At 36.1% G+C, this 25,025-nt stretch overlaps 1 protein-coding gene across 1 annotated transcript in view; it reads right to left on the bottom strand.

The window, feature by feature from the left end:
* Positions 1 to 25,025, bottom strand: part of PHYHIPL (phytanoyl-CoA 2-hydroxylase interacting protein like) — a 58,452-nt gene that overhangs the window by 4,972 nt on the left and 28,455 nt on the right. The window contains exons 2-4 of the mRNA XM_049855577.1: positions 8,685 to 8,881; positions 6,373 to 6,547; positions 2,417 to 2,534 (exon numbers count right to left, since the gene is read on the bottom strand). Coding sequence (XP_049711534.1) covers positions 2,417 to 2,534; positions 6,373 to 6,547; positions 8,685 to 8,881 — 490 coding nt within the window. The remainder of the gene's footprint in view (positions 1 to 2,416; positions 2,535 to 6,372; positions 6,548 to 8,684; positions 8,882 to 25,025) is intronic.

Consider the following 25,025-nt stretch of genomic DNA (forward strand, 5'->3'; position numbering starts at 1 on the left):
GAAAGTGGTATTTTCATTTGGAGTAAGGACAAGCAATGTCCACTTAGGAAATCATTCCTAGAGGAAGAGAATGAAATGAGCTCATTCTAGATAGAATGAGTCAGAATTTACCACGGGCTTTCTCATAATTTATAATGATTTGGAAAGTTTATCAGACAAGTGAAAGGTTCCTTTCCATTCTGAATAATAAGATAACATTTTACATGGATTCTGATTAAGGAAGGTGTGTGTCCTGATTAGAGTTCATTACGTAAAAAGGAAACCAAGATCCACTGGAATTAATGTTTCCTATTCTGGGTTTTTATTCTTTTAATGGAGCCCTGGTGGAGCAGTAATGAGCTTGGCTGCTAACCAAAAGGTCAGCAGTTTGAACCTACCAGCCACTTCCTGGAAACCCTATGGGACAGTTCTACTCTGTATCTGATAGGGTCACTATGATTTGGAATCGACTTGACGGCAACAGGTTTTGGTTTCATTTTTTTAATAAAGTTAAAAAAAAACTTGAAAAATTGCACCGTGCCTTGGCAAGTGTATTTACTTTATTTATATATACAGCATTAAGATGTAATTTATATGAATTTTACAACTAACATTATGAAAAATCTGATAAATTTCCTCATTAGCAAATATATCTTTTGTGCTAGTAGCTTGGAATCTCTCTCCCTCTACGCACGCGTGCACACACACACACACACACACACAGAATAAATTATTCCATTTTTCAGATGCTCTGACTTTTTCTTTTCAAAACGATTTTTGAAAACTGTCTAAACCCAAAAACCCACTGCTATCAAGTCGATTCCTACTCATAGTGACCCCATAGGGTTTCCCAGGCTGTAAATGTTTATGGAAGCAGATTGCCACATCTTTCTCCCGAGGAACTGCTGGTGATTTCAAACCAAAGCTGAACACTTTAACCACTGTGCCACTATGGCTCCTTAATCTAAGGACCTCAAAACAAAGGTCAGTTCTCACCCAAAGGACAGGGAAAATCATAGAGAAATACTGACCTCCAGTGGCCACCTAAAATAGATCCTAGCAATACTCCAGGCATCTAAACCTAGGACCAAAGATGTAATAACTTAATCCGTTGATGTATTTCTTACTAAAGAAAATAGCAATGGTAAATTTTTCTTTTTGTTTTCAATTTTTATGATTGACAAATATAAAGAAACACCTTTCTTGCTGAGGATATACTCTCTATCAATTTGTGGTCTGTCTCTTAGTTTGCATTCTCCAAATTAGGTGAATGGCATCTGCCAGGAATTACAGGAGTTTTTTTCTAGGGTAAATACTTTACCAGCTAATAGAATGGTGGACTAAATTCTGTATTTAAAAATTATTCAAACAAAAGGAATGTTTCTCACCACAAAAATATATAAATATATATGACATTGCCAAGTATTTCATTCGAAGAGCACAGACACATAAATCCACTTTCTCCCTATTAATTTTCTTTGCTTTTTTCACAGTTTTGAGTTGCTTTCAATCTGGAACCATGATATTGACTTAAGAAAAACTAGAGAAATATGAAACTTACAATCTTCCTTTTTTTTTTTTTTTTTAAATATATACAGCCCTGTCAACTTAAGAATCCTTAAGAGTCTAAATTGAGAATGAGGCTTATAAAATGACAAAATTATAGGAATTGCTGTGTAAAAGTTTCAGGAATTTTTATAGCATTTGTCATTTTAAAAGCCTCAGTCTCACTTTAAAACACACACCTGCCTATTTACTCCCCTGAAATTTCTTTCCACACATACAAAAGTACTGTAAGCATCAAAACTGCCTATGGGATAGAGTTCTTTTGCCTATTTGGAATCTGCTTCCAGGGATAAACATAGGCAATCTTAGAAATACTAGTCAAATCACTGGTCTAGAATTCAAAATTAATCAAAGGAGACTGTCCTATTGAATGATTAATTCAAGATAATAGCTGAAAGATTCCAGTTAGTCAGAAGCGTACAAATCCCAACTGATTCACCATAATGTTTCATGAAATAGTCACCCTTTTAGTTTCTCATTTTCAGTATCCAAAAAGGGTCCACAAATAGAGGAGAAAAGGTAGTAGTCTATATGAGGCAGAGTGCATTGAGTTTTTGGGAATTAGGGAAGGAAATCTGTGAGTGAAATATTCATCAGTATAAACACTAGAGGTTTAAGACACTGCAGTTAAAATATACAGGAATTAATATTTCAAATGAGTATGGAAAGAAATCTAAGTGAAACGGGAAAATCCCATGATCTGACTTGTTATACCTACTTATTCTGGGAAATAAAAGCAGTGTACAATTAAATATTTTTTAAAAAAAAAACTGAAATTGCTATCTGACAGAACTAGAAGCAAAGGGAAACTTGGCATAGAATTTAGAATGGTATTTAGTAAAACAAATCACTATATATTTTTTAATCTTACCGAATATAGTCAAAATATTCTTTGTGCTGGTTACGATAAAAAACAGAAAATTTAAGCATACGTCCTGCGATCACTTCGGCCTTCTCCAACAGTTGTGTTAGATGAACCTTTGAATAGTCTGAAAATAACAAAAAAGGCTGCTATTAAAAACATAGTGCCAAAAGTACATGCTTAATAAATCAGAGAAGATTAAAATTCACTTCTAGGAAGCTGGAAAATGCTTTTGAAAAAGAAAACATTCATTGACTTTGTGAGACACATCTCTTTCCACAAAATAATTGTATAACGGTTTACAGTTGTTTCTGAGAATACCCTTGCATTTCTTCATTCTTTGAAATTAAAGATCCTGAAACAAAAACATGTTAAATATGGAATATGGACTCTGTACAACCCAAGTAATAATAATCAGCATCTTATCGGCTTTTCTTCAATCAGTTGATAAGTTGAATAAAAGAAGCTTATAACCCACAATCAATAGAAAAGCTGAAAAGGACCAATAAAATCACTCATTTAATGTATTCCCTAAATCTATAAGGTTGGCAAAGTAGATTATAATATGCCCATTTTACTAATGTAGAAATTGAAGCTTGTCAAAATTTAATGATTTGCCTGATGTTCAAACACATAGTAACATACAGACTGTCTTCTGGTGCTTGGTTGAAGCTCTTTGGGTACAAAAGACTTTAAAATCTAAAGCATCTGTCAAAGTAATTTGATTCTTTTTGACAACTTTTTGTTTGGAAAATTGGGAATTGTCAAAATCCTGCACCAGAATTTAAGGAAAAATTTGGGCTTATAAAGATTCATAAGATTTTCCAAAAAAAAGGAATCTAGTTGAACTGCGCCATTTATTTGTTGACTCACTGCTTCATTTATTTAGGTTAGAACATACAATGTACTAAGCACCACGCAAAATTAGACTATTAGATTAAAAGATATTATTTTTCTCCTCAACTAACTCACAGTCTAGGGAAGAGATAAGTATCTAGACAATTGTAACTTATTATAGTAAGTTTTGAAGCCTTGGTGTCACAGCAGTTAAGAGCTTGGCTGCTAACCAAAAGATCTGCACTTCAAATCCACCAGCCACTCCTTGAAGACCCTATGGGGCAGCTCTACTCTGTCCTATAGGGTCACTATGAGTCAGAATCGACTCGACAGCAGTGGGTTTTGTTTGGTTTTTATGGTATTATGAGGGGCGTTGGTGGTTCCGTGGTAGAATGCTCACCTTCTGTGCAGGAGACCAGGGTTCTATTCCTGGCCAATGCATCTCATAAGCAGCTACCATCCATGTTTCACTGGAGGCTCTTGTGTTGCTAAGATGCTGAGCAGGATTTTGAGGTGCTTCTAGACAAAGATGGACTAGGAAGAAATGCCTGATACTCTACTTCCAAAAATCAGTCAATGAAAGCCTTTCAGATCACAATGGTCTGATCCGCAACCAATCATGGGGATGGCACAGGACTGAGCAGCATGTCCTTCCATTGTACATAGGGTCACCATGGGTCAGGGGCTGACTCAACAATAGCTTATGACAACACTGTAAGTATTAATGTTCTAAGGTTGGGGTAAGCACAGGGTTTTATCTCTGTCATAGACTAAAAGTAAATCTGCTTGTGGTATCCTTAACGTTATAGATTGTATCCACCACCATTTTATTTCTAATTCCTTGCACAGTGCCTAGCACACAATATGTGCTCAACAAATGTTGAATGAATTAGATGTCTAGATTAAAAGGCACCTTGCATGAAAGAGCTTTCTCAAAGTTTACAGGAGTTGAGGTCACTGATAAACCTTGGGTAAAATAGTCTCCAAATTATTTTGAAAAACTGAGACAAGCTTTGAACAGCATGAGTTCTTAGATTTTACCCATGGAAACAAAAAATGCAAAATAATTTATAGAAAAATATCGTGGCACATTTAAAAGCTGGAATTGTCCTTATTATTGACTTCAAAACTTCCTTAGAAAAATTACGGGATGTAGGTAAATAAAAGAACAACAGGGAAACGATCACTCTAAATGAAAGTAAGAAAACATAAGGTTATTCTGTAATACATGTACGTGTATTAAACACACATGTATACATACATACATATATGTGTATACATACGTACATATGTGTGTGTGTATGTATTTCTGAAGTGGAAATGTCAAGGATTTTCCTTAAGCCAAAGAAGAAGTATTTCATACCCTTCCCTCACAGTAAATGAGGTTTTAGTAGGTAAATTAGAATTCCTTTTAGTAGACGAATAATATGATACTGTTTGGTGCAGTCTTATTGAAAATAGCATGTATTAAGACAATGTCAAAAGAGACTGTGCCTACATGTCTAATTTAGATTAAACCTCCCTGGTAGGGCACAATGAAAGCAAATGGAAAGAAATGCAATAGAAAGAGTAAACAAGAGTAGATTCCAAACGGGAATTTGAATTCAGAAAAACAACAAGGGGAAGTACGAATTCTAATATCACACATAAAATACAGGTAAATGTTATGTCAGTGTAAAGAACTGTTTACTCACTGTTAATACAATAGGGAAATATGTAGATATTTCATTATTGATTACTGAACTATGATTAATACCATATTTCATGTCTTCTAAAATTCATTTTTTCACATTTTATCATCTCTGAAATGTGTCTGACAATAAATGTGATAAGAAAACAGTTTCATTGGCAGTATTTTTTCTGTCAGAATGGATCTTATAATTGATGACATCTTAAATACAAAGAAATATGGTACCAAAGGTAGTGTTTTCCTTGCTCTCAAATACTGAAATTCTTAGCAATATAAGGATGTTGCAATCTTTGGCAACTTCCTCATAGAATAAACAATTTAAAAAGGTTGAAGATAAAATCAAATTCACTCAGAAGTAAAATAAAATTTCATTCATTTAACATACCGGTATAAGTTTTATATTGAGTTTGAGATTAAGAAAGAACAGAACACACTGAGATAAAGCAGTAGCTAACCATGCACTGAGTCTAAAATAATGGAAGTGTGAAGCCATGGGAGAGAAAAAGCTGATTTATCTGAAGGATGCCTCAGCTGCAGAAAGTTGCTAAGCAACCTGCAATAAAATAAAAAAAACCCTGCAATAGGTGAGGCCAATTGTTTTTAAGGTTTTTTCTACAAGCTCCTTAAAGCTGAAACAAACATTTGGCCTTTTCCTACAATTGTTTATAGGAAACAATCATCTAGACAAAGAAGAGGAAACAAAGCAGACAAAAGGTGAGGGTGACAGTTGTACTCAGGTAGAGGTATCTTTGTATCCCTTCAACACTGATCAAAATGCTGACTTATTGGGCAGCACTGCGAGCTCTCAATAAATGTTTATTTCTTGAATAAGTGAATAAACAAGTGAATGAGACGATGGCAATATTTCCAATCTAATTAAATAAAGAGGACTGCTGTCCACATCAGATCTCCCAGTGCCTATGCAGGTACTTTGTTGAAACAAAGGCACACACACGGAGGACACTAGGTCAGAGGTAGATTTTCTCAGCTTTCCCAGCCCTCAAATGAAAAAATCCAGTAAGACTTCTGCTAGAGACATTCAATCCCCTAAATTAAGGAGGGATGCTCCTCACTTCTTTCTCTTAATTTCTGTGAAAATTGAAAGAAAGAAAAAAAGCTCACTCTCTCAAAATGAAGCTCAAAATATGCTGAGTGCCTCTTCAAACTGTATCAATTTGTATTTGCAAAACTTTTGCTTTGAAAAATCAAACTAAGAATGCAGAAAAATACCTTGATGCTATGACCCAGCTTTTTGCTACTAAGAGCCTCAGGACACTCCAATTAATATTGCACGGCTGTTCTGTTACAGAATGCTACTGACAATGCAAAAATGACTAATGCAATATATATCAACTGATAATTAAAAAAAAGAAATATTTTCTGTAATTAGCTTTCCAGGAACTATTACCATCTCTGTATTTGTACTTTGTTCTCTTACCTGCTGTGCAGAATTCTATAATTTCACTCCATTCAGACACAACGTAATCACCATCAACTTGTTTGGAGGCAGTCTGCACCGCTACTGTATACTCAGTTCTTGGGCTCAAAAACCAGTGTCCGCGGACAGTCATAGGCAAGGGAACAGCTTTTGCCACCAACTTTGTTGGAACATCCTAAGAAAGGAAGGGAGGAAGGGAAGGAGAAAAATTAATTAGAGCAACATAACTTGAAAAAATTTTAAATAGGGAGGAGAAACTAATTAAATTCCTGGCTGATTACAGAATTTTCCTGTTCGAAAAAATTTAACAATTCTTTTATTCAATTCCCTTTTTCTTCATATGTAGAAACTAAGGCAAGGCTGATTAAGTCACATGCCCATGATCATACAGCTAGTTAATGACATAAATGTACTTGAATTTCAGATCTCTTGATTTCTAATATAGTAGTCTTCTTCTTCATAAGGAGCTCTGGTGGTACGGTGGTTAAGCACTCGGCTAACCGAAAGGTCGGCAGTTCAAACCCACGAGCTACCCCATAGGAGAAAGATGTGGCAGTCTCCTTCTGTAAAGATTTACAGCCTTGGAATAGGATTGCTATAAGTCCAAATCTACTCAATGGCAGCTGGTATTCCTCTTTTTACATTATGTTCCTTAAAAGTGTAACACTCTCATACTAAGTGGTAAAACTTAAGGAAAAAAAGAAAAAGAGAGAGAGAGAAACAAAAGAGATAAAATTCAATAGATTTACTACTTTAAAATACTATATTTTCTTAATTTCTTTCTCAATTTATGCAACTCAATAGTTTTACCAGGGTAGCATTGCTGAATATTTTATATGTGAAAGAAAACTTTTAAAATATAAAAATCAGCTCTACCTACAAATGAGGTAACATTTGTTTCACTTGTATTCAGGTATAGAGCCTATGTATCACCATAAAGTTTGAGTATTTCTAAACAATTATTACTAAGGTAATTAAACCTTTCCAAAGGTATGGCAGTCTAAGTGTGGAGTGAAGAAAAGGGGTCAAATGACCCACTCATTGTATGTGTTAAATATTTCAAAGCTGCTTCAAGAAGGCAAATAACAAATACCCGTCACCAGAAAGCATAACAGAATGGGAACAGGGGAAGAATAATGACTGATCAATCTTGCTCTCTCTCATCTTTCATATGTATAACCTTCACTTATCTTTAGTATGTTATAATTGCATTTCTATTAAAATGCAAAATTTCCAGACAGGCAGTTCATTCAAAAGATTTTCCAAGTCAAAACTCAGTATTAATGGGGGGGGGGGATGAGTTTCTCATCATGGGTGAAAACATTAAAAGGTAAGAAAGGATAACTTAAACCAGATACCTGTGATCTTCTCTACAGCTATTTCTGGAGGGAGATATATATTAGAGAAGAGATGTATCCTATGTAGACCCATACCACAGATATAGGAATAAATATCAGAGAAGTGTTACATGCCTAACACATATAAAGGTTGCTATTTTTTGTCCTCAAAACACAAAATAAAATTCACTACATAAAACAATGTTAGCCCTAAGTTGCTTTAACAAGTATCCTAAAGCTCAGAAGCTGCATCAGATTCCTTTTTGGCAGTTATCATGAGGAAACACTTGTGCTTAAGGGGAAAACTATGCCTCTAACACACTCTTCTGGATATCTGCTTCTGACTCTATGGAAGCTATTTTATAAGAACTTGGCTGCAAATCAAAAGGTAAGCAGTTCAAACTCACTAGTCGCTCCTTGGAAACCCTAAGAGGCAGTTCTACTCTGTCCTATAGCGTCGCTATGAGTCGGAATTGACTTGATGACAACGAGTTTGGTTTGGTATTGGTGATTTGTAGATAACTGATAACAGCTCAGTAATTCTCCTCTAAAGGCATGGAAATGAATTCTGTCCAGTGGAGGAACAACCCTCCCTACCTTTTCCTTCCTTCCAGATGGAAAAACCAGTTTTGCTTCTACCTGCACATTCATTTCAATATTCCTGATCTGTAAATGTATCTGTTCTTAGGATTATCCTTTGAGCTGGTTGCAACACCCCATCAGTTTCCTTATTAATGAGTTAAATAAAACTTTTATCACATTTCCACTTTTATATCTATATGAGCAATGATTTTACATTTTCTTTTAACAATATGCATGGCATTTCATATTCTTATAAAATGTCTTATTATTCCTTTGAAAATGTCCTCATGTTTAGATACAATATTTTTAAGATACAAATGAGTGTGATTTTGCATACTCGGAATTCACTCAACAGTAACGGGTATTGTAACGTTGCGATGTGTTAGGGTTTACCTTGTGTTTAAATTTATTAGAGTTCTTGTTCTCTTTCTTGTTGAGGTCAATGAAATAGTGTGTAATACGGTCCTTTGATTTTGAATCCATTTCCCATGAAATCTTGAATGAGTCACACGTAATGTTGCTTATTTTTATGTTATGTGGTACAGGAAGTTCTTCCATCTCTGCTATGCCACTGTCTTGTGATTTGTTCCCTGCAAGAAAATAATGCAAAGAAAGTTAGTTCCCAGTCAACTGATTTTTCCAGTTTGCAAGGTCATTAGCTGTATACATATTTCTGAACTCGACTATCTCATTACTGGTTCTGCAATTTCATTTTGCTTACGAAGTAATTTGAATGTTAGTTACGGTAAATAACTTTTACGAGGTCACGATACCAATAAAAAACATAGCTGACTTAGTCCTTACCTCCTATACATTTTCAACTTATTTTTACAACTTATGTTTTCTCAAAATAAGAACAAAAGCACTGCTATTCCATCTTTCTAATCTATGAAAAGCTAGGCTTACATGGTAAGTTCCCTGTGAAAATCCACAAGAGATGATCTTTTCTGTATGACTAATAAATTTTTCTCTAAAGTACTACCAGGTATTTTAAGCTAGGTGACTTCACAGAAATGTTGATAATGAAACAAACCATTGCTGTCAAGTTCTGACTCATAGGGACCCTACAGGACAGAGTAGAACTGCCCCATATGGTTTCTAAGGCTGTAAAGCCTTATGGAAGCAGACTGCTACATCTTTCTCCTGTGGAGCGAGCGGCTAGTGGGTTCAAACCACTGACCTGCTGGTTAGCAGCCTAGTGCTTAACCACCGTGCCACCAGGGCTCCTTTGTTAATGTAAGGGTCCAGTCAAATAAAGGAGACATTTCTTAAGAAATCTGTGAGGTATCAACAGCAAGCTATAAAAAGTACTTCTTTTCCCTTTTGGAAATATATAGAAACAGCATGTAACTGTTATTTACATATACAAATAATACTAAAGACTGTTCACTTACAAGTTACCATATCAAGGATTACTCCAAGAAATCTTTTGCCTGTGATATTTTGATACATTTAATCTTGAATACTAAAACAATACAAAAGGCTGAAGTCAACTGCCACGTTGATCGTTACCGTTAAAATCTTGAAGAATTGATGTAACACCTGGTTACTTTAAAGATTGTGTGTCTATATTTCCAGTTAGAGCAAATGCTAACAGCTTGGCTAACAGTATAGAGCAGCATATGATAGATGACAGAACAAAAAGCGAAAATATAGACTTACCAAGACACACTGGGATCAAATTTTACTCTACTTATCCTCCCCACTTCCCTTTCTCCCAATCCAACAAAATGTTCAGACACCCCAGAAGAGGAAAAATTAAATGAAATTTTCATTCATATGATAAAAAAAATCAGGTCACAAATCAGCACATAACTTGTTCTTTAACAGAACAAAATAGCAAATGCTGTTCAACAAAAATGGAAAACAACAACAATGAATGCCACCTTGTGGCAATACTTTCTCACTTCAGGTTAGATTGTTACCTTCTCTGCCACCCGTAACTGATACAAAACTTTTGACAATTCCCACATTTATTAAATCTTAACCCACGTGGTCTCATCTCAAGCTGTGTTGTGGCCAGAGGAACCAGATAACAACTGAAAACTAACTTCAAAATAACGTCTTTACTTTTATTTATTGAACAATATTTCTTAAAATCTTTCTTCTCCTATGTACTTCCCTCACACCTCCGACTTCTCCAGATTCCCTCTCTAATAAACTACCAGGAAAATTACCGCCCCCCCCTTCTCTTTCTTCCCCATTTGGCCTCATAAATGTCCCAAATTGCTTCTGGCCTAAAACTTTTCAGAAGTCAAGGCAAGGGAAAAAATCAAATGGAATCTTCTTTATTGGTCTTGGCAAAGGAAAAGGCAATAAACACTCAAACATTGGTAATTTTTGTCCTGTTTAGAAAAGCTCACATTCCAACTTATCATTCTGATTGCAGTTATCTTTAAAACATCAGTAATGCTAATGAAAAGCTTTCTGGATTCTAGTGGTACAAATTTCTGTAGAACACATCCACATTATGACTATATCCACATAATTCCACAAAAGTTGAGTAAAAATGTATTAAAATTGTTACAAGATCATATAGAGAAAAATAAAGTGATATTATATTTGATTCACTTTAATGAAAATACAACTTCAATATATTAATAGTATTTAAGAGACTATATTTTGCCATTTAAACTTCTATTATTGTCATTCGACCTTAAAGTCAAAAACACGCTATTTCACAGAATATAATACCGTATATTTTATCAATTGTTTACTTCTAATTGTTAGGATTTCAGTAAAAAAATTTACCTTTGTTGAAATGGGAAAACCTGTGTTAAAACTGTATGTTTCCAAAAATCTTATTTCCAAGCTACTACTCATAGTCCAAGTCTAGATTAACCTCTATATCAAAACCAAACCCGTTGCCATCAAGTTGATTCCAACTCATAGTGACCCTACAGGACAGAGAACTGCCCCATAGGCTTCCAATGAGTGGCTGGTAGATTTGAACTGCTGACCTTTTGGTTAGCAGCCAAGCACTTAACCTCTGTGCCACCAGGGCTCCACAGTCTGCTCATTTAGTAGAACAAGTAAAAATTTTAATTAAAAAAAAAAACTTATAATCAGTATACATGTAACTTTCTTCCTTCTCATACTCTGTAAATCAATTTTTAGTGGATTAAGATTTTGGGATAAGTAACAGAAGATGATTCCATCTACAAAACTGATGAAACAACAGTGATCCACATGACACTAATATTCAATAACCAGCACAATCACAGTCCCATCAAATCACTGTGCTTTCCAATTCAGCTTACTCACCTTCCTTAATAAAACTCCATCTTAAGGGTAATTCCAGCTACATTTATTTTTTTTTATACCAGATGATTCTAACACGCACAGCTACACTGCTGATTAGTAAAACTGAATGTAGAAATAGAAGCTGAGATTCACATTTAGAGATGCTATAAAAAAAATGGCTTCACATACTTTGTTTAAATATGAAAGTTGGTTTTGAGAACAAACATCTCAAAAGAACTATTTCTAGCAACTGCAATTACTGAAATGCCAGCTGAAAAAAATTGCAAATTATAATATATACTGTATATTTTTTCTCACTGAACTTAATTTACCACACTAATGACCAAAGACGAGTTGTGGAATGACATCAAGGACACCATACATGAAGAAAGCAAGAGGTCATTAAAAAGACAGGAAAGAAAGAAAAGACCAAAATGATGTCAGAAGACTGAAACTTGCTCTTCAAAAGAAAGTAAAAGAGCTGAACAGAAGATTTCAAAGGGCAGCTCAAAAAGACAAAATATTATAATGACATATGCAAAGAGCTGGAGGTAGAAAACCAAAAGGGAAGAACACGCTCAGCATTTCTCAAGTTGAAAGAACTGAAGAAAAAATTCAAGCCTCAAGTTGCAATACTGAAGGCTTCTATGGGGAAAATATTTAACGACGCCGGAAGCATGAAAAGAAGATGGAAGAAATACACAGAGTCACTATACCAAAAAGAACTGGTCGATGTTCAACCATTTCAGGAGGTAGCATATGATCGGGAACCCATAGTACTGAAGGAAGAAGTCCAATGCACTGAAGGCATTTGCAAAAAACAAGGTTCCAGGAATGGATGGAATACCAATTGAGATGTTTCAACAAACAGATGCCAGCACTGGAAGTGCTCACTAGCCTATACCGAGAAATTCGGAAGACAGCTACCTGGTCAAATGACTGGAAGAGATCCATGTTTACGCCTATCCCCAAGAAAGGTGATCCAACCAAATGTGGAAATTATCAAACAATATCATTAATATCACAAGCAAGAAAAATTTTGCTGAAGATCATTCAAAACTGGCTGCAGCAGTATATCAACAGGGGACTGCCAGAATTCAAGCCAGATTCAGAAGATGACATGGAATCAAGGAAATCATTGCTGATGTTAGATGGATGCTGGCTGAACGCAGAGAATACCAGAAAGATGTTTACCTGTGTTTTATTGACAACGCATAGGCATTCAACTGTGTGGATCTCAATAAATTGTGGATAAGATTGCAAAGGAGGAGAATTCCAGAACACTTATTTGTGCTCATGAGGAACTCGTACATAGTTTAAGATGCAGTCGTTCTGTCAGAACAAGGGGATACTGCAGGCTTTAAAGTCAGAAGAGGTGTGTATCAGGGTTGTATGCTTTCACCATACCTATTCAATCTGTATATTGAGCAAATAATATGAGAAGCTGGACTATATGAAGAAGAATGGGGCAACAAGGTTGGAGGAAGACTCATTAACAACCTGTGTTTTGCAGATAGACACAACCTTGGTTGCTGAAAGTAAAAGAGGACTTGAAGCACTTACTGATGAAGATTAAAGGCTATGGCCTTCAGTATGGATTATACCTCAATGTAAAGAAAACAAAAAATCCTCACAAGTGGACCAATAGGCAACATCATGATAAACAGAGCAAAGATTGAAGTTGTCGAGTATTTCATTTTACTTGGATCCACAATCAACAGCCACGGAAACAGCAGTCAAGAAATCAAAAGACGCATTGCATTGAGCAAATCTGATGCAAAAGACTTCTTTAAAGTATTGAAAAGCAAAGATGTCACCTTGAAGACTAAGGTTCCCCCTATCCAAGCCATGGTGTTTTCAATTGCCTCGTATGCATGGGAAACCTGGGCAACGAATAAGGAAGACCAAAGAAGGAATGACGCCTTTGAATTGTGGTGTTGGTGAAGAATACCGAATATACCATCGACTGCCAAAAGAATGAACAAATCTGTCTTGGAAGAAGTACAACCAGAATGCTCCTTAGAAGCAATGATGGTGAGACTAGCTAGGTCTCACAGATTTTGGACCTGTTATCAGAAGGGATCAGTTCCTAGAGAAGGTCATCATGCTTGGTAAAGTAGAAGTCCAGTGAAAAACAGAAAGACCTTCAACAAGATGGACTTACACAGTGGCTGCAGCAATGGGCTCAAGCATAACAAGGATTGTGAGGGTGCTGCAGGGCTGGCAGTGTTTTGTTCTGTAGTATACAGGGTCGCTATGAGTCAGAACCGACTCGATGGCACCTAACAATAACAACAACTAAAGAATGATCAAGATCTTTTTTAAACAGCTTTATTGATATGTAATTCATATACCACACAATTCACCTTACACTACATACAAAAAACTTAATATGGATCAAAGATGTAAATGTAAGAGCTAAAGCTATGCAACTCTTAGAAGAAAAAAAAAAAACCCAAGTCAATTTCCCTTCTAAAGTTATAAAAAAAAGTGTGCTACCACATAGGTAGAAAGGATTTTTTAATATATATTATATGTGTATATATACATATACATTCAATAACTTCCATTATAAAGTCAGATACACCATCTACTGGGGAAAAGTCTTTTCCTCTTCATAAAAACTGGAAAATGCTGCAATACTTTTAAAGCCATGAAAGGAAAACTAATTAAGATGGTAATAACACTCAAAATAGTAACCACAACAAAACACTGGCACTGTTTTCTGGTTTATTTACAATAAACTCTCAAAGTAAAAATACTCTTACTGGTAACACTGAATACTAAATATTTCTGGAGCTTCTAGGGAAAAAAAACGCAAGCAAAATAAAAATCACTTGTAATCTCTATACTATTAATATATTGTGAATTTGTTTTGTTAACCTATTTTTCTTACTTAATAATATATCATGAACATCTTCCCATTTACATTTAATTCGGTGACATGATTTTAATCCTGGTGTATTCAATTAATCAGTTATCCTAATAACTGTAGGTGGTTTCTAGTGTTTTCCGGTAATAATACTTCAGTCAACACTATTCCGTGTAAATTTTGGTACATATCTATGATTTTTTTTTTTTTGATAATTCTCAAAGAAGTGCAGTTGCTGAATCACATTTGTTTTCACCAATTTGTATTGCCAACTATAGTTTCAGAGTGTCTACTTCTGTGTACCTTTATCAACTGCATATATTATAATTTAAAGTACCCATGTGTTTTGATGGACAAAAAAAAATACCGAAATCTTCTTTTACCTTAAAAAAATATTTTTAAGTTGAATTTTTTTTTTAACTTTTTGTTTTGAAATAATTGTTGGTGAAGAATATCAGCTATACCATGGACTGCCAGAAGAATGAACAAATCTGTCTTGGAGGAAGTCACAACCAGAATGCTCCTTAGAAGCAAGGATGGTGAGACTTTGTCTTGCTTACTTTGGACATGTTATCAGGAGGGACCAGTCTCTGGAGAAAGACATCATGCTTGGTAGAGAGTGAGTGAAAAAGAGGAAGACCCTCAATAAGATACAATGACACAGTGGCTAAAACAATGGGCTTAAACACACCTACTATTGTGAGGAGGGAATAGGATTGAGAACATTTCATTCTGCTATATGTAGGGTGGTATCTTAGTCATTTAGTGCTGCTATAACAGAAATACCACAAGTGGATGGCTTCGACAAACAGAAGTGCAGTCTCTCAATAAACTGTAATACTTTTAAAGCCATGAAAGGAAAACTGATTAAGATGGTAATAATACTCAAAATAGCAACCACGACAAAACCCTGGGACTGTTTTCTGGCTTATTTACAGAATAATCTTAATCTGAATGCTAGTTAACTTAATTCTACTAGAATGACATAATTTAAGAATATTTTTATAGCAACTCACTAACTCCCAAAATATTTTATTCTAATTATCATTGTTACATATATTACATTGTTTTATATACTTTTGATTTTTTCTTTTCTAATGTACAGTACTTTTCTACTGTACTTTTTCTTTTCTACTGAAGGTTTACAGAGCAAATTAGTTTCTCATTAAACAATTAATACACATATTATTTTGTTGCATTGGTTGCCAACCTCACCACATGTCAACATTTTCCTCTTTGCAACCTTGGGTTCCGTATTACCAGCTTTCCTGTCCCCTCCTGCCTTCTTGTCCTCGTCCCTGGGCTAGTGTGCCCACTTAAGTCTCATTTTGTTTTATGGGTCTGTCTAATCTTTCACTGAAGGATGACCCTCAGGAGTGACTTCATTACTGAGCTAAAAGGGTGTCCAAGGGCCATACTCGCAGAGTTTCTCCAGTCTCTGTCAGACCAGTAAGTCTGGTCTTTTGTGAGTTACAATTCTATTCTACACTTTTCTCCAGCTCTGTCCAGGACCATCTATTGTTCTCCTTGTCAGAGCAGCTGGAGGTGGTAGCCAGGCACCATCAAGTTGTGCTGGACTCAGTATGGGGGAGGCTGTGGTAGTTGTGGTCCATTAGTCCTTTGGATTAATCTTTCCCTTGTATCCTTGGTTTTCCTCATTCTTCCTTGCTCAAGACGGGGTAGGACCAGGGGAGTATATTAGATGCCTGCTCACAAGCTTTTAAGACCCCAGATGCTACTCAACAAAGTAGGATGTAGAACTTTTTTTTTTATAAACTGCTATGCCAATTAAGCCAAATGTCCCCCAAGACTATTGTCCCCAGCCCTCAGCCCAGTAATTCCATCCCTCAGGGAGTATGAATGTGACTTTTGATTCTTTTTTGACCCAAGAATCACATATGAGAATTGTAATTATTTTTAACATTTAAATGGCTTGTTTTATCTTTTTGTCATTTATTTCTAAATTTATAGCACTGTATTCAGAGAGTAAGATCTGTTCAATTTTATGTATTGAAATTTCAGAATTGTGATTTTCTTTTCTGTTTTATAAATATGTTTCAATTTTTATAAATGTTCTGTAATCACTTGAGAAAATGTTTTATGGTACAATTTATATATGAATTTACTAATTATACTACTCAGATCCTTCCTATCCTTATTTTATTTTTTTAAGTCTATTTGAAGTATCCTTCTACTATTTTGTTTTAGCTAGTTTCACTTTATGTGTCTAAAACTTTTCCTTTATATGTCTTGACGCCATATGTATATAACAGTTTTATCGTCATTAGGGATTATAACCCTCTTTATTTAAAAATAGCCCATATACAGTGAGACCTGTGAAAGCCAGAACTCAATGGTACAACCTTCTTTTTCTGGGTCTCACAAGTTTCCTGCCTTTGCCAGGGTGCAGTCTTACCACTTCTCTATTACTCTCTATAAATGGAAAATAATCGAGTTTTCCTTCTCTGACAGGCTTCCACCTTACACAGGTTCCAGCTTTCACAGGTTATACGGTACCTTACTTAATAGCTGTAATATACTTTCAAATAATTTTGCAACACTGGTTTATTTCAATTTGCATGTGAATGGAATATCTTTGCTCATTTCTGAATGCCATTTTTCTTTTTGCTTTAAATCATTTCAGGTTCCTTTGTTTTAGGTGCATTTTAGTTTTTCTGTGTATTCGTTCCTGAAAAAGAAGACATGTGTTTAGGTATGGTATAGGGTAGATGGATCCTACTTAAATTTCCTCACTTGCTATAAGAGGATATTATTAAATTTTCCTTAAGTCTTAATCAGAAGCAATAGTTGTATATGTTTATTTTTCCTGTAAAGAGATTCTGAAGTCCACATGAAGAAAAAGAATTAGAGATGTGGACAATGCCAGCAGAGAAACGTTATCTCAGTTTCTCCTCTTGGTTTTGTTACTGATCAGGGGTCAGCTGACTTCTTCCTCTAGTTACAATGTACAGCCAGGTTTGGATTTTCTAGCATAGTCTCACTATTTTAGGGATAACCTAGTTATTCACCAGGTGGTAAGCTCCATTTTTTGTGGGCCCTAGCATACCCCCTGGAAACCCTGGTGGCATAGCGGTTAAGTGCTATGGCTGTTAACCAAGAGGTTGGCAGTTCGAATCCACCAGGCGCTCTTTGGAAACTCTACGGGGCAGTTCTGCTCTGTCCTATAGGGTCACTATGGGTCGAAATTGACTCAGACGGCAGTGGGTTTGGTTTGGTTTTGGTTTTCTAGCATATACCCTATTAAGAACCATTGATTCCCAGCAACAAGGGAAACTTCAAGTGGAATTATTCCCTATCCATCCCTCTCTCCACAAAATCAGAGGGTGCTAGAACAAGTCTACCAAGAGTTTCTCTACTATTTTTCCTGCAACATCATGTGGTTTTCTCAGGAATAGGAGTCAAAATTTTAAGTGCCTTTCTCTAATGATTCCATGTATAAATTATATAATGGAGATTCGTCAGTAAGTGGAATGCTGATGGAACTCTTACATAATTTTCAAGGCTAAGGAAAGTTTTCCACTGTTTTTACTTTTCTTTATTCATTTTGGCTAAGATCTTTTTGGAGTGGGTTAATTTCATAAAAATATGCTCAAAATTACCATCTTACTTGGAGGTTTTTTAATGCATTTTAAAAATAATAAGTTTTCATCTGACTTTTTTTATCCATTTAAAAAAATTTTTTAAATTCTTTCTAGCAGCATTCACCAGATTATCCTTATGTAGTTCATTAAAATATTATTCTGTGTTGTTGTTGGGTGCTGTTGAGTCAATTCTGACTCATAGCAACCCTGTGTGACAGAGTAGAGCTGCCCCAGAGGGTTTTCTCGGCTGTATTCTTTATGGAAGCACATAACCAGGTCTTTCTCCCACAGAGTCACTGGGTGGGTTCATACTGCCAACTTCTCAGTTTACAGCAGACCACTTAACCATTGCATCACCAGTGCTCCTTGCTCTTACTGGGTCAGAGTAAATAATAGAACTACTATTTATAAGCTTGCAGAATTATACACCCTCTTTCTGAACATGGCCTCCATGTTTTGTCTTCAAGTCCATAGGCTGCTCTCTCTCCCAGTTTTGATCACTAATGAGTTTTTATTTGGAATATTGTATGTTATTTGAATGATCAGAGCAGTGTGGAAAAAGATGCCAGTGAAAAGATCAACTATATTAACAATCTGAGTGTTTTAGTTGTTTCCTTCTCCCTAGAGAAGGACATCATGCTTGGTAAAGTAGAGGGTCATTGAAAGAGAGGAAGACCCTCAGTGAGATGGATTGAGACAGTGGCTGCAACAATGGGCTCAGGCATAACAACGAATGTGAAGATGGTGCAGGACTGGCAGAGTTTCATTCTATTGTACCTGGGCTCACTATGAGTCAGAACTAATTCAATGGCACCTAGCAACAACAAAAGTTGTCTTTTGTAAGCCTAAAACATTTATCATAAATCTCATACTTCCATTATACTAATATCCAAATCAATTTCCTATGTTTATAGTTATATCCCACATACACAAGTAAACAACTACTAACTACAAAGTGGGAAAGAGTGTGAGTACTAGTCAGATACATGGGTTTGAATTTTACCTATGCTACATAGAGCTGTCTGACCTGAGTAAATTATACAACCCTGTAAGCCTTGGTTTCCTCATAGGGTGAATGAATATTAAATGAGGTAAGGAAGACAGAAAACATTTAGCAAAGTATCTGGCATGTAGCAGACACGCAATAAATGATAGCTAATTTAACATTATATTGATATAAAAGGCAATAGTAATTAACTCCATCCTTTGGTCCAATTAATTCACAGCTCTTCGAATTCACTACAGAATGTCAGTGCCTCCAGTGATCTTTAATGATTTTTTTCTTTTAAAATCCCCAATTTGCTAACATTCATTAGTGTCCATATTTAGGTAAATATTTTTTAGTAAGTCCATACATGCTGGAGACTACAATTTTCTTATTTTGATGTGACATTTGAGTATAAATGATCTCTAAATTACTTCATACTTTCCTATCTGTAATATACTCTCCTACCTTTTTCTTTCTTTATTTTTTAACCAAATTACTTTGTAGGCAACATTTAATTTCATGTGTTTAAAGTCTTGTTTAACCTTATAGCTTGCCACCCTGCTTGGTCCATTATTTTTTTTCACAGGACTCTAGCTTTTATTTTTGTACATCACTTTTTATTACTTCTTTTCTAATGTATCTAACCCTTTAAATCCCTCTTTTTGAATTATTTTTCTCTTACATTCATGCTTATTTAAAAAAAGACAATTCACTGCCATTGAGTCGATCCCAACTCATAGTAACCCTATAGGACAAAGTAGAACTGCCCCATAGAGTCTCTAAGGAGCTGATGGACTTGAACTTTTTGGTCACCATCTGAAGCTCTCAACCACTGTGCCACTGAGGCTGCATTTATGCTTATAATACCTCCTAACTTTCTGCACATTTTCAGTTATTTCACTTCCAAATCACTAATGAAAAAAATTTTTAAAGCATTAATTCCAAATATTCGTATTACTCAAATGCCAATTCACTTAAAATCTCTTATTATTCTGTGATTACAGCTCCTGTGTATGTTTTAAATTCATGTGACAGTAGTTCTTTATTAAGGGAATGCTAATTTATTTTTCAAGAGAGTTTTATGAGGTACTGTTTAGCGTTCAGGGCTAACCAAAAGGTCAGCAGTTTCTAAGGGGCAGTTCTACTGTGTCCTGTAGGGTTGCTATGAGCTGGAATCAACTCAAAGGCAATGGGTTTGGTTTTTTGTTGTTGTTGTTGTTATTTAACTCTTCGCCAGTGATGAAACTCTTCATTCACTGAACCAGCTTCAGGGCTTTTGAAAGCTCCTGATAACAATGCTTTCTCACAGCTTCTTATTACTCCAGGGAATAAGAATTACAAATGCAGGACATTACAATTCAACTCACAATATTAGGGAAAGAGTTCTACAGAGAACCAACCATCTGGCACTCAAATATTAAGAAAACTTTCCCTCTCTGGAAAGGCAACCTATGTTATCAAAAGCAGTGGAATATGACCACACAGGAACTTCAAACTCTAAAGCACAAGACACCAGCATTTGAAAAAGTCTGAATGTAGTTAATTTCCAATGTTCATGGATTTTAGGGTTATTAGCTATTGTATGAAACTAAGAAAAACCTGTTTATCTCTGTGGTGGTCACCCTTCACATATATAATTCTAGAGTCTCAAGTCCACAAAAATAAACACAAAATTCTTGCTTCACTGACATCAGGAACAGCACAAGATCAATGCTTCATGCTCCTATTTGTATGCTTATCTCTCTTAGCCACAGTGTTAAGTTCCGACTTCAATTGTCTAATAGATTTTAAGGATGTGATCACTGCCTCTGAAGTTGAACTGAAGCATTAGCAAATGAGGAGCAAATGAAAAAGTAAAACTCATTCAGCATCTACTCTGTAGTTAGATTACTCAAGTACATACATGTAGGCTGAAAATCAGTGAATCAAATAGCAATGACTTTTGTCATCTCTCCTTACAAAGGCTAAAAGTGCACCAAAACCAAACCCATTGCCATCAAGTAGATTCCAACTGATAGCGATCCACAGGACAGGGTAGAGCTGCCATATAGGGTTTCCAAGGTGGTAAATCTTTACAGAAGCAGACTGTCACATCTTTCTTCCGCAGAGTGGCTGGTGGGTTCAAACTGCCAATCTTTCTGTTAGCAGCCAAACGCTTAAACGCTACACCACCAGAGCTCCTAGCAACTACACCAATGATAATAAAGTGAAGGCATTCTGTTAAGCAAGTTTTAAAGGTGAAGTAAATTTATTTTTCATTTGTCTCACTACTCAAAGAATGTTAAAAGTATTCAAAGAATAAAGCTGAAAAGACCTTTGGTAGATGGCAACATGATAAAACAGGAATGATTTCTCAAGTTAAACAGACACCTGTAGCAAAAGAAAAAATTCTATAGAAAAAACATTAGATGGCAATTTTCGACATCGGAGGACTAGCCCGGGTTCTCTCACTAACTATCTGGGCTAAGGTTTCTTAGTTAATTACAATATACAATCACTAAATATAGCATTGGCTCAAAGCCTTTTAAACACTAAATAAGCACTTATACGTGCTACGCAGCGTTCTGAGAGTTTTACATATATTTTTATCTTCATAAAACCCTTCAAGTATTATTATTATAATCCTCATCTTAACAGATGAGGCAACAGAGATACAAAGAGGTTATATGACTTGCCCAAGGTCAAATAGCTGATATAAAAGGCAAGATTTCAACTCCAGAATCCTGGCATTAGAGAAGGTTCTTAACCACTGTACTACAGCTACCTTACCATAAAAACTAATTGTACTGCTTTGGGCAAATGATTTATCCTTCATTGTTTCTTCATTTGTAAAATAAGAGAACTAGTCTACATTAGATTCTCTCAAGTTACATTCGACTCCAAAATTAAGAAAAATTAAGGGTAGTGCATTTCTTCTCAAGTGCCATTTTCTTAAGCTTCTTACATTTATTACTTAACAGTAGTTTTCCAGCATCTTATGATCAAATTAAAAATATTCTTCTATTCCAGCATCTTATGATCAAATTAAAAATATTCTTCTATTCAGGAACTTAATCCTTTTCTGATATTTTCTTTCAATAGGGTAATGAATTGGAGTGTCCTGGTATAGTGGGAAGTACACTGCGGTAGGAATAGAGCAGCTCAGTATCTGGTCCAAGTTTTCTCAATGACAGATCATTTGTTGCTGTTGTTAGGTGCCATCAAGTCAGTTCTAACACACAGCGATCCTATGTACAACAGGACGAAACTGCCTGGTCCTGCGCCATCCTCACAATCATTGTTATGTCTGAGCCCATTGTTGTAGCCACTGTCTCAGTTCATCTCGTTGAGGGTCTTCCTCTTTTTCGATGACCCACTACTTTACCAAGCATGATGTCCTTCGCCAGGGATTGGTCCCTCCTGATAACATGTCCAAAGTACCTGAGACGAAGTCTTGCCATCCTTCTTCCAAGGAGCACTCTGACTGTATTTCTTCCAAGACAGGCTTGTTCGATCTTCTGGCAGTCCATGGTATATTCAATATTTTTCACCAACACCATTAATTCAAAGGCATCAATTTTTCTTCAGTTTTCCTTAGTCACTGTCTAACTTCCACACGCATATGAGATAAATGAAAATAACCTGGCCTGGGTCAGGAGCATCTTAGTCCTCAAAGTGACATCTTTGCTTTATAACACTTTAAAGAGGTCTTTTGCAGCAGATTTGCCCAATGCAATAAAACGTCATTTGATTTCTTGACTGCTGCTTCTATGGGTGTTGATTGTGGATCCAAGTAAAATGAAATCCTTGACAACTTCAGTATTTTCTCCATTTATCATGATGTTGCTTATTGGTCCAGTTGTGAAGATTTTTGTTTTATGTTGAGGTGTAATTCACACTGAAGGCTGAAGTCTTTGAAATTTATTAGGAAGTGCTTCAAGTCCTCTTCACTTTCAGCAAACAAGGTTGTGTCAACTGCGTATTGCAGGTTGTTAATGCGTCTTGCTCCGATCCTGATGCCACATTCTTCTTCATATAGTCTAACTTCTGGGATTATATGCTCAGCATACAGATTGAATAAATATGGTGAAAAGATACAATTCTGATGCATACCTTTCTTGATTTTAAACTATGCAGTATCCCTTTGCTCTGTTCGAATTACTGCCTCTTGGTCTATATACAGGTTTTGCATGAGCACAATTAAGTGTTCTAGAATTCCCATTCTTCACAATGTTATCTATAATTTGTTATGATCTACACAGTAGAATATCTTTGCATAGACAATAAAACACAGGTAAATATCTGGTATTCTCTGCTTTCAGCCAAAATCCAACTGACATCACCAATGACATCCCTGTTCCCACGTCCTCTTCTGAATTCAGCTTGAATTTCTGGCAGTTCCCTGTCGATGTACTGGTGCAACTGCTTTTGAATGATCTTCAGCAAAATTTTACTTGTGTGTGTTATGTATTTATTTACTTGGCTTAAAACTCAGAAATTTATTTTTTCACAGTTTTGGAGACTAGAAGTCCAAGGTCAAGATATCTGCAGGGCATGCTCCCTCTGAATGTTCTAGGAAGAAATTCTTTCTTGCCTTTTCCAGCTTCTGGTGGCCCTTGGCATTCCTTGGCTTGTGACAGCATAACTCCAATCTCTGTCTCTGTTTCTGCATAGCCTTCTTCTCTGCATCTCTGTGTGTCCTCTCCTATGCACACCAGTCATTGGATCTCGGGTCCCCTTAAAGGAGATGATTTCATTCCCAGGTCCTAAATCATCTACATCTACAAAGACTCTGTTTTCAAATAAGGTCACATTCTGAAGTTCCAGGTAGATGTGAATTTTGGGGGGACACTATTCATCCCTCTATATATATTTGTGGCTTTGTGTGAGTCTACTCCCATCTCTCTGTCCAGCATCCTTCTGGACTTTCTCTGCACTTTCTGGATCCTATTTCTTGGACACTCTGGACACCTCCTACAGGTTCATACCTCAGCACCTTTACTTACCTTGTTTCTCAGCCTAGATCATCTTCCTACTTCATATTCTTCTCCCAGCACAATACTTCCAGGTCCATCTTGAAGGCCCCTGTGTCCCTGTCAAATTTAATCATTCTTCTATCCTCCAGCACCATTCAACAATTCAATTGCTTTTCCTTCAATTACACAGAAATTGGTTCTTGTGGTTTTTTTTTTACTTTTTATTGTGCTTTAAGTGAAAGTTTACAAATCAAGTCAGTCTCTCATACAAAAATTTATATACACCTTGCTATATAACCATAGTTGCTCTCCCCCTAATGAGACAGCACACACCTTCTCTCCACTCTCTATTTTTGTGTCCATTCAGCCAGCTTCTGACCCCCTCTACCCTCTCATCTCCCATCCAGACAGGAGCTGCCCACATAGCCTCATGTGTCTACTTGATCCAAGAAGCTCATTCCTCACCATTATCACTTTCTATCCCATAGTTCAGTCCAATCCCTGTCTGAAGAGTTGGCTTTGGAAATGGTACCTGTCTTAGGCTAACAAAAGGTCTGGGGACCATGACCTCCAGGGTCCTTCTAGTCTCAGTCAGACCATTAAGTCTGGTCTTTTTACAAGAATTTGAGGCCTGCATCCCACTGCTCTCCTGCTCCTTCAGGGATTCTCTGTTGTGTTCCCTGTCAGGGCAGTCATTGGTTGTAGCTGGGCACCATCTAGTTCTCCTGGTCTCGGGCTGATGTAGTCTCTGGTTTATGTGGCCCATTCTGATTTGGGCTCATATTTACCTTGTGTCTTTGGTGTTCTTCATTCTCCTTTGCTCCATGTGGGTTGAGACCAATTGTTGCATCTCAGATGGCTGCTTTACTTGTGTGTATTATTAGTGACATTGTTTGATAATTTCTTCATTCTACTGAATCGCCTTTCTTTGGAATGGGCACAAATATGGATTTTTTCCAATCTGTTGGCCAGACAGCTGTCCTCCAAATTTCTTAGAGTAGATGAGTGAGCCCACTACTGCATCCATTTGTTAAAACATCTCAGCTGGCATTCCATCAATTTCTGGAGCCTTGT

The sequence above is a fragment of the Elephas maximus genome, chromosome 16, assembly GCF_024166365.1.
Source record: "Elephas maximus indicus isolate mEleMax1 chromosome 16, mEleMax1 primary haplotype, whole genome shotgun sequence".
Lineage (NCBI taxonomy): Eukaryota > Metazoa > Chordata > Mammalia > Proboscidea > Elephantidae > Elephas > Elephas maximus.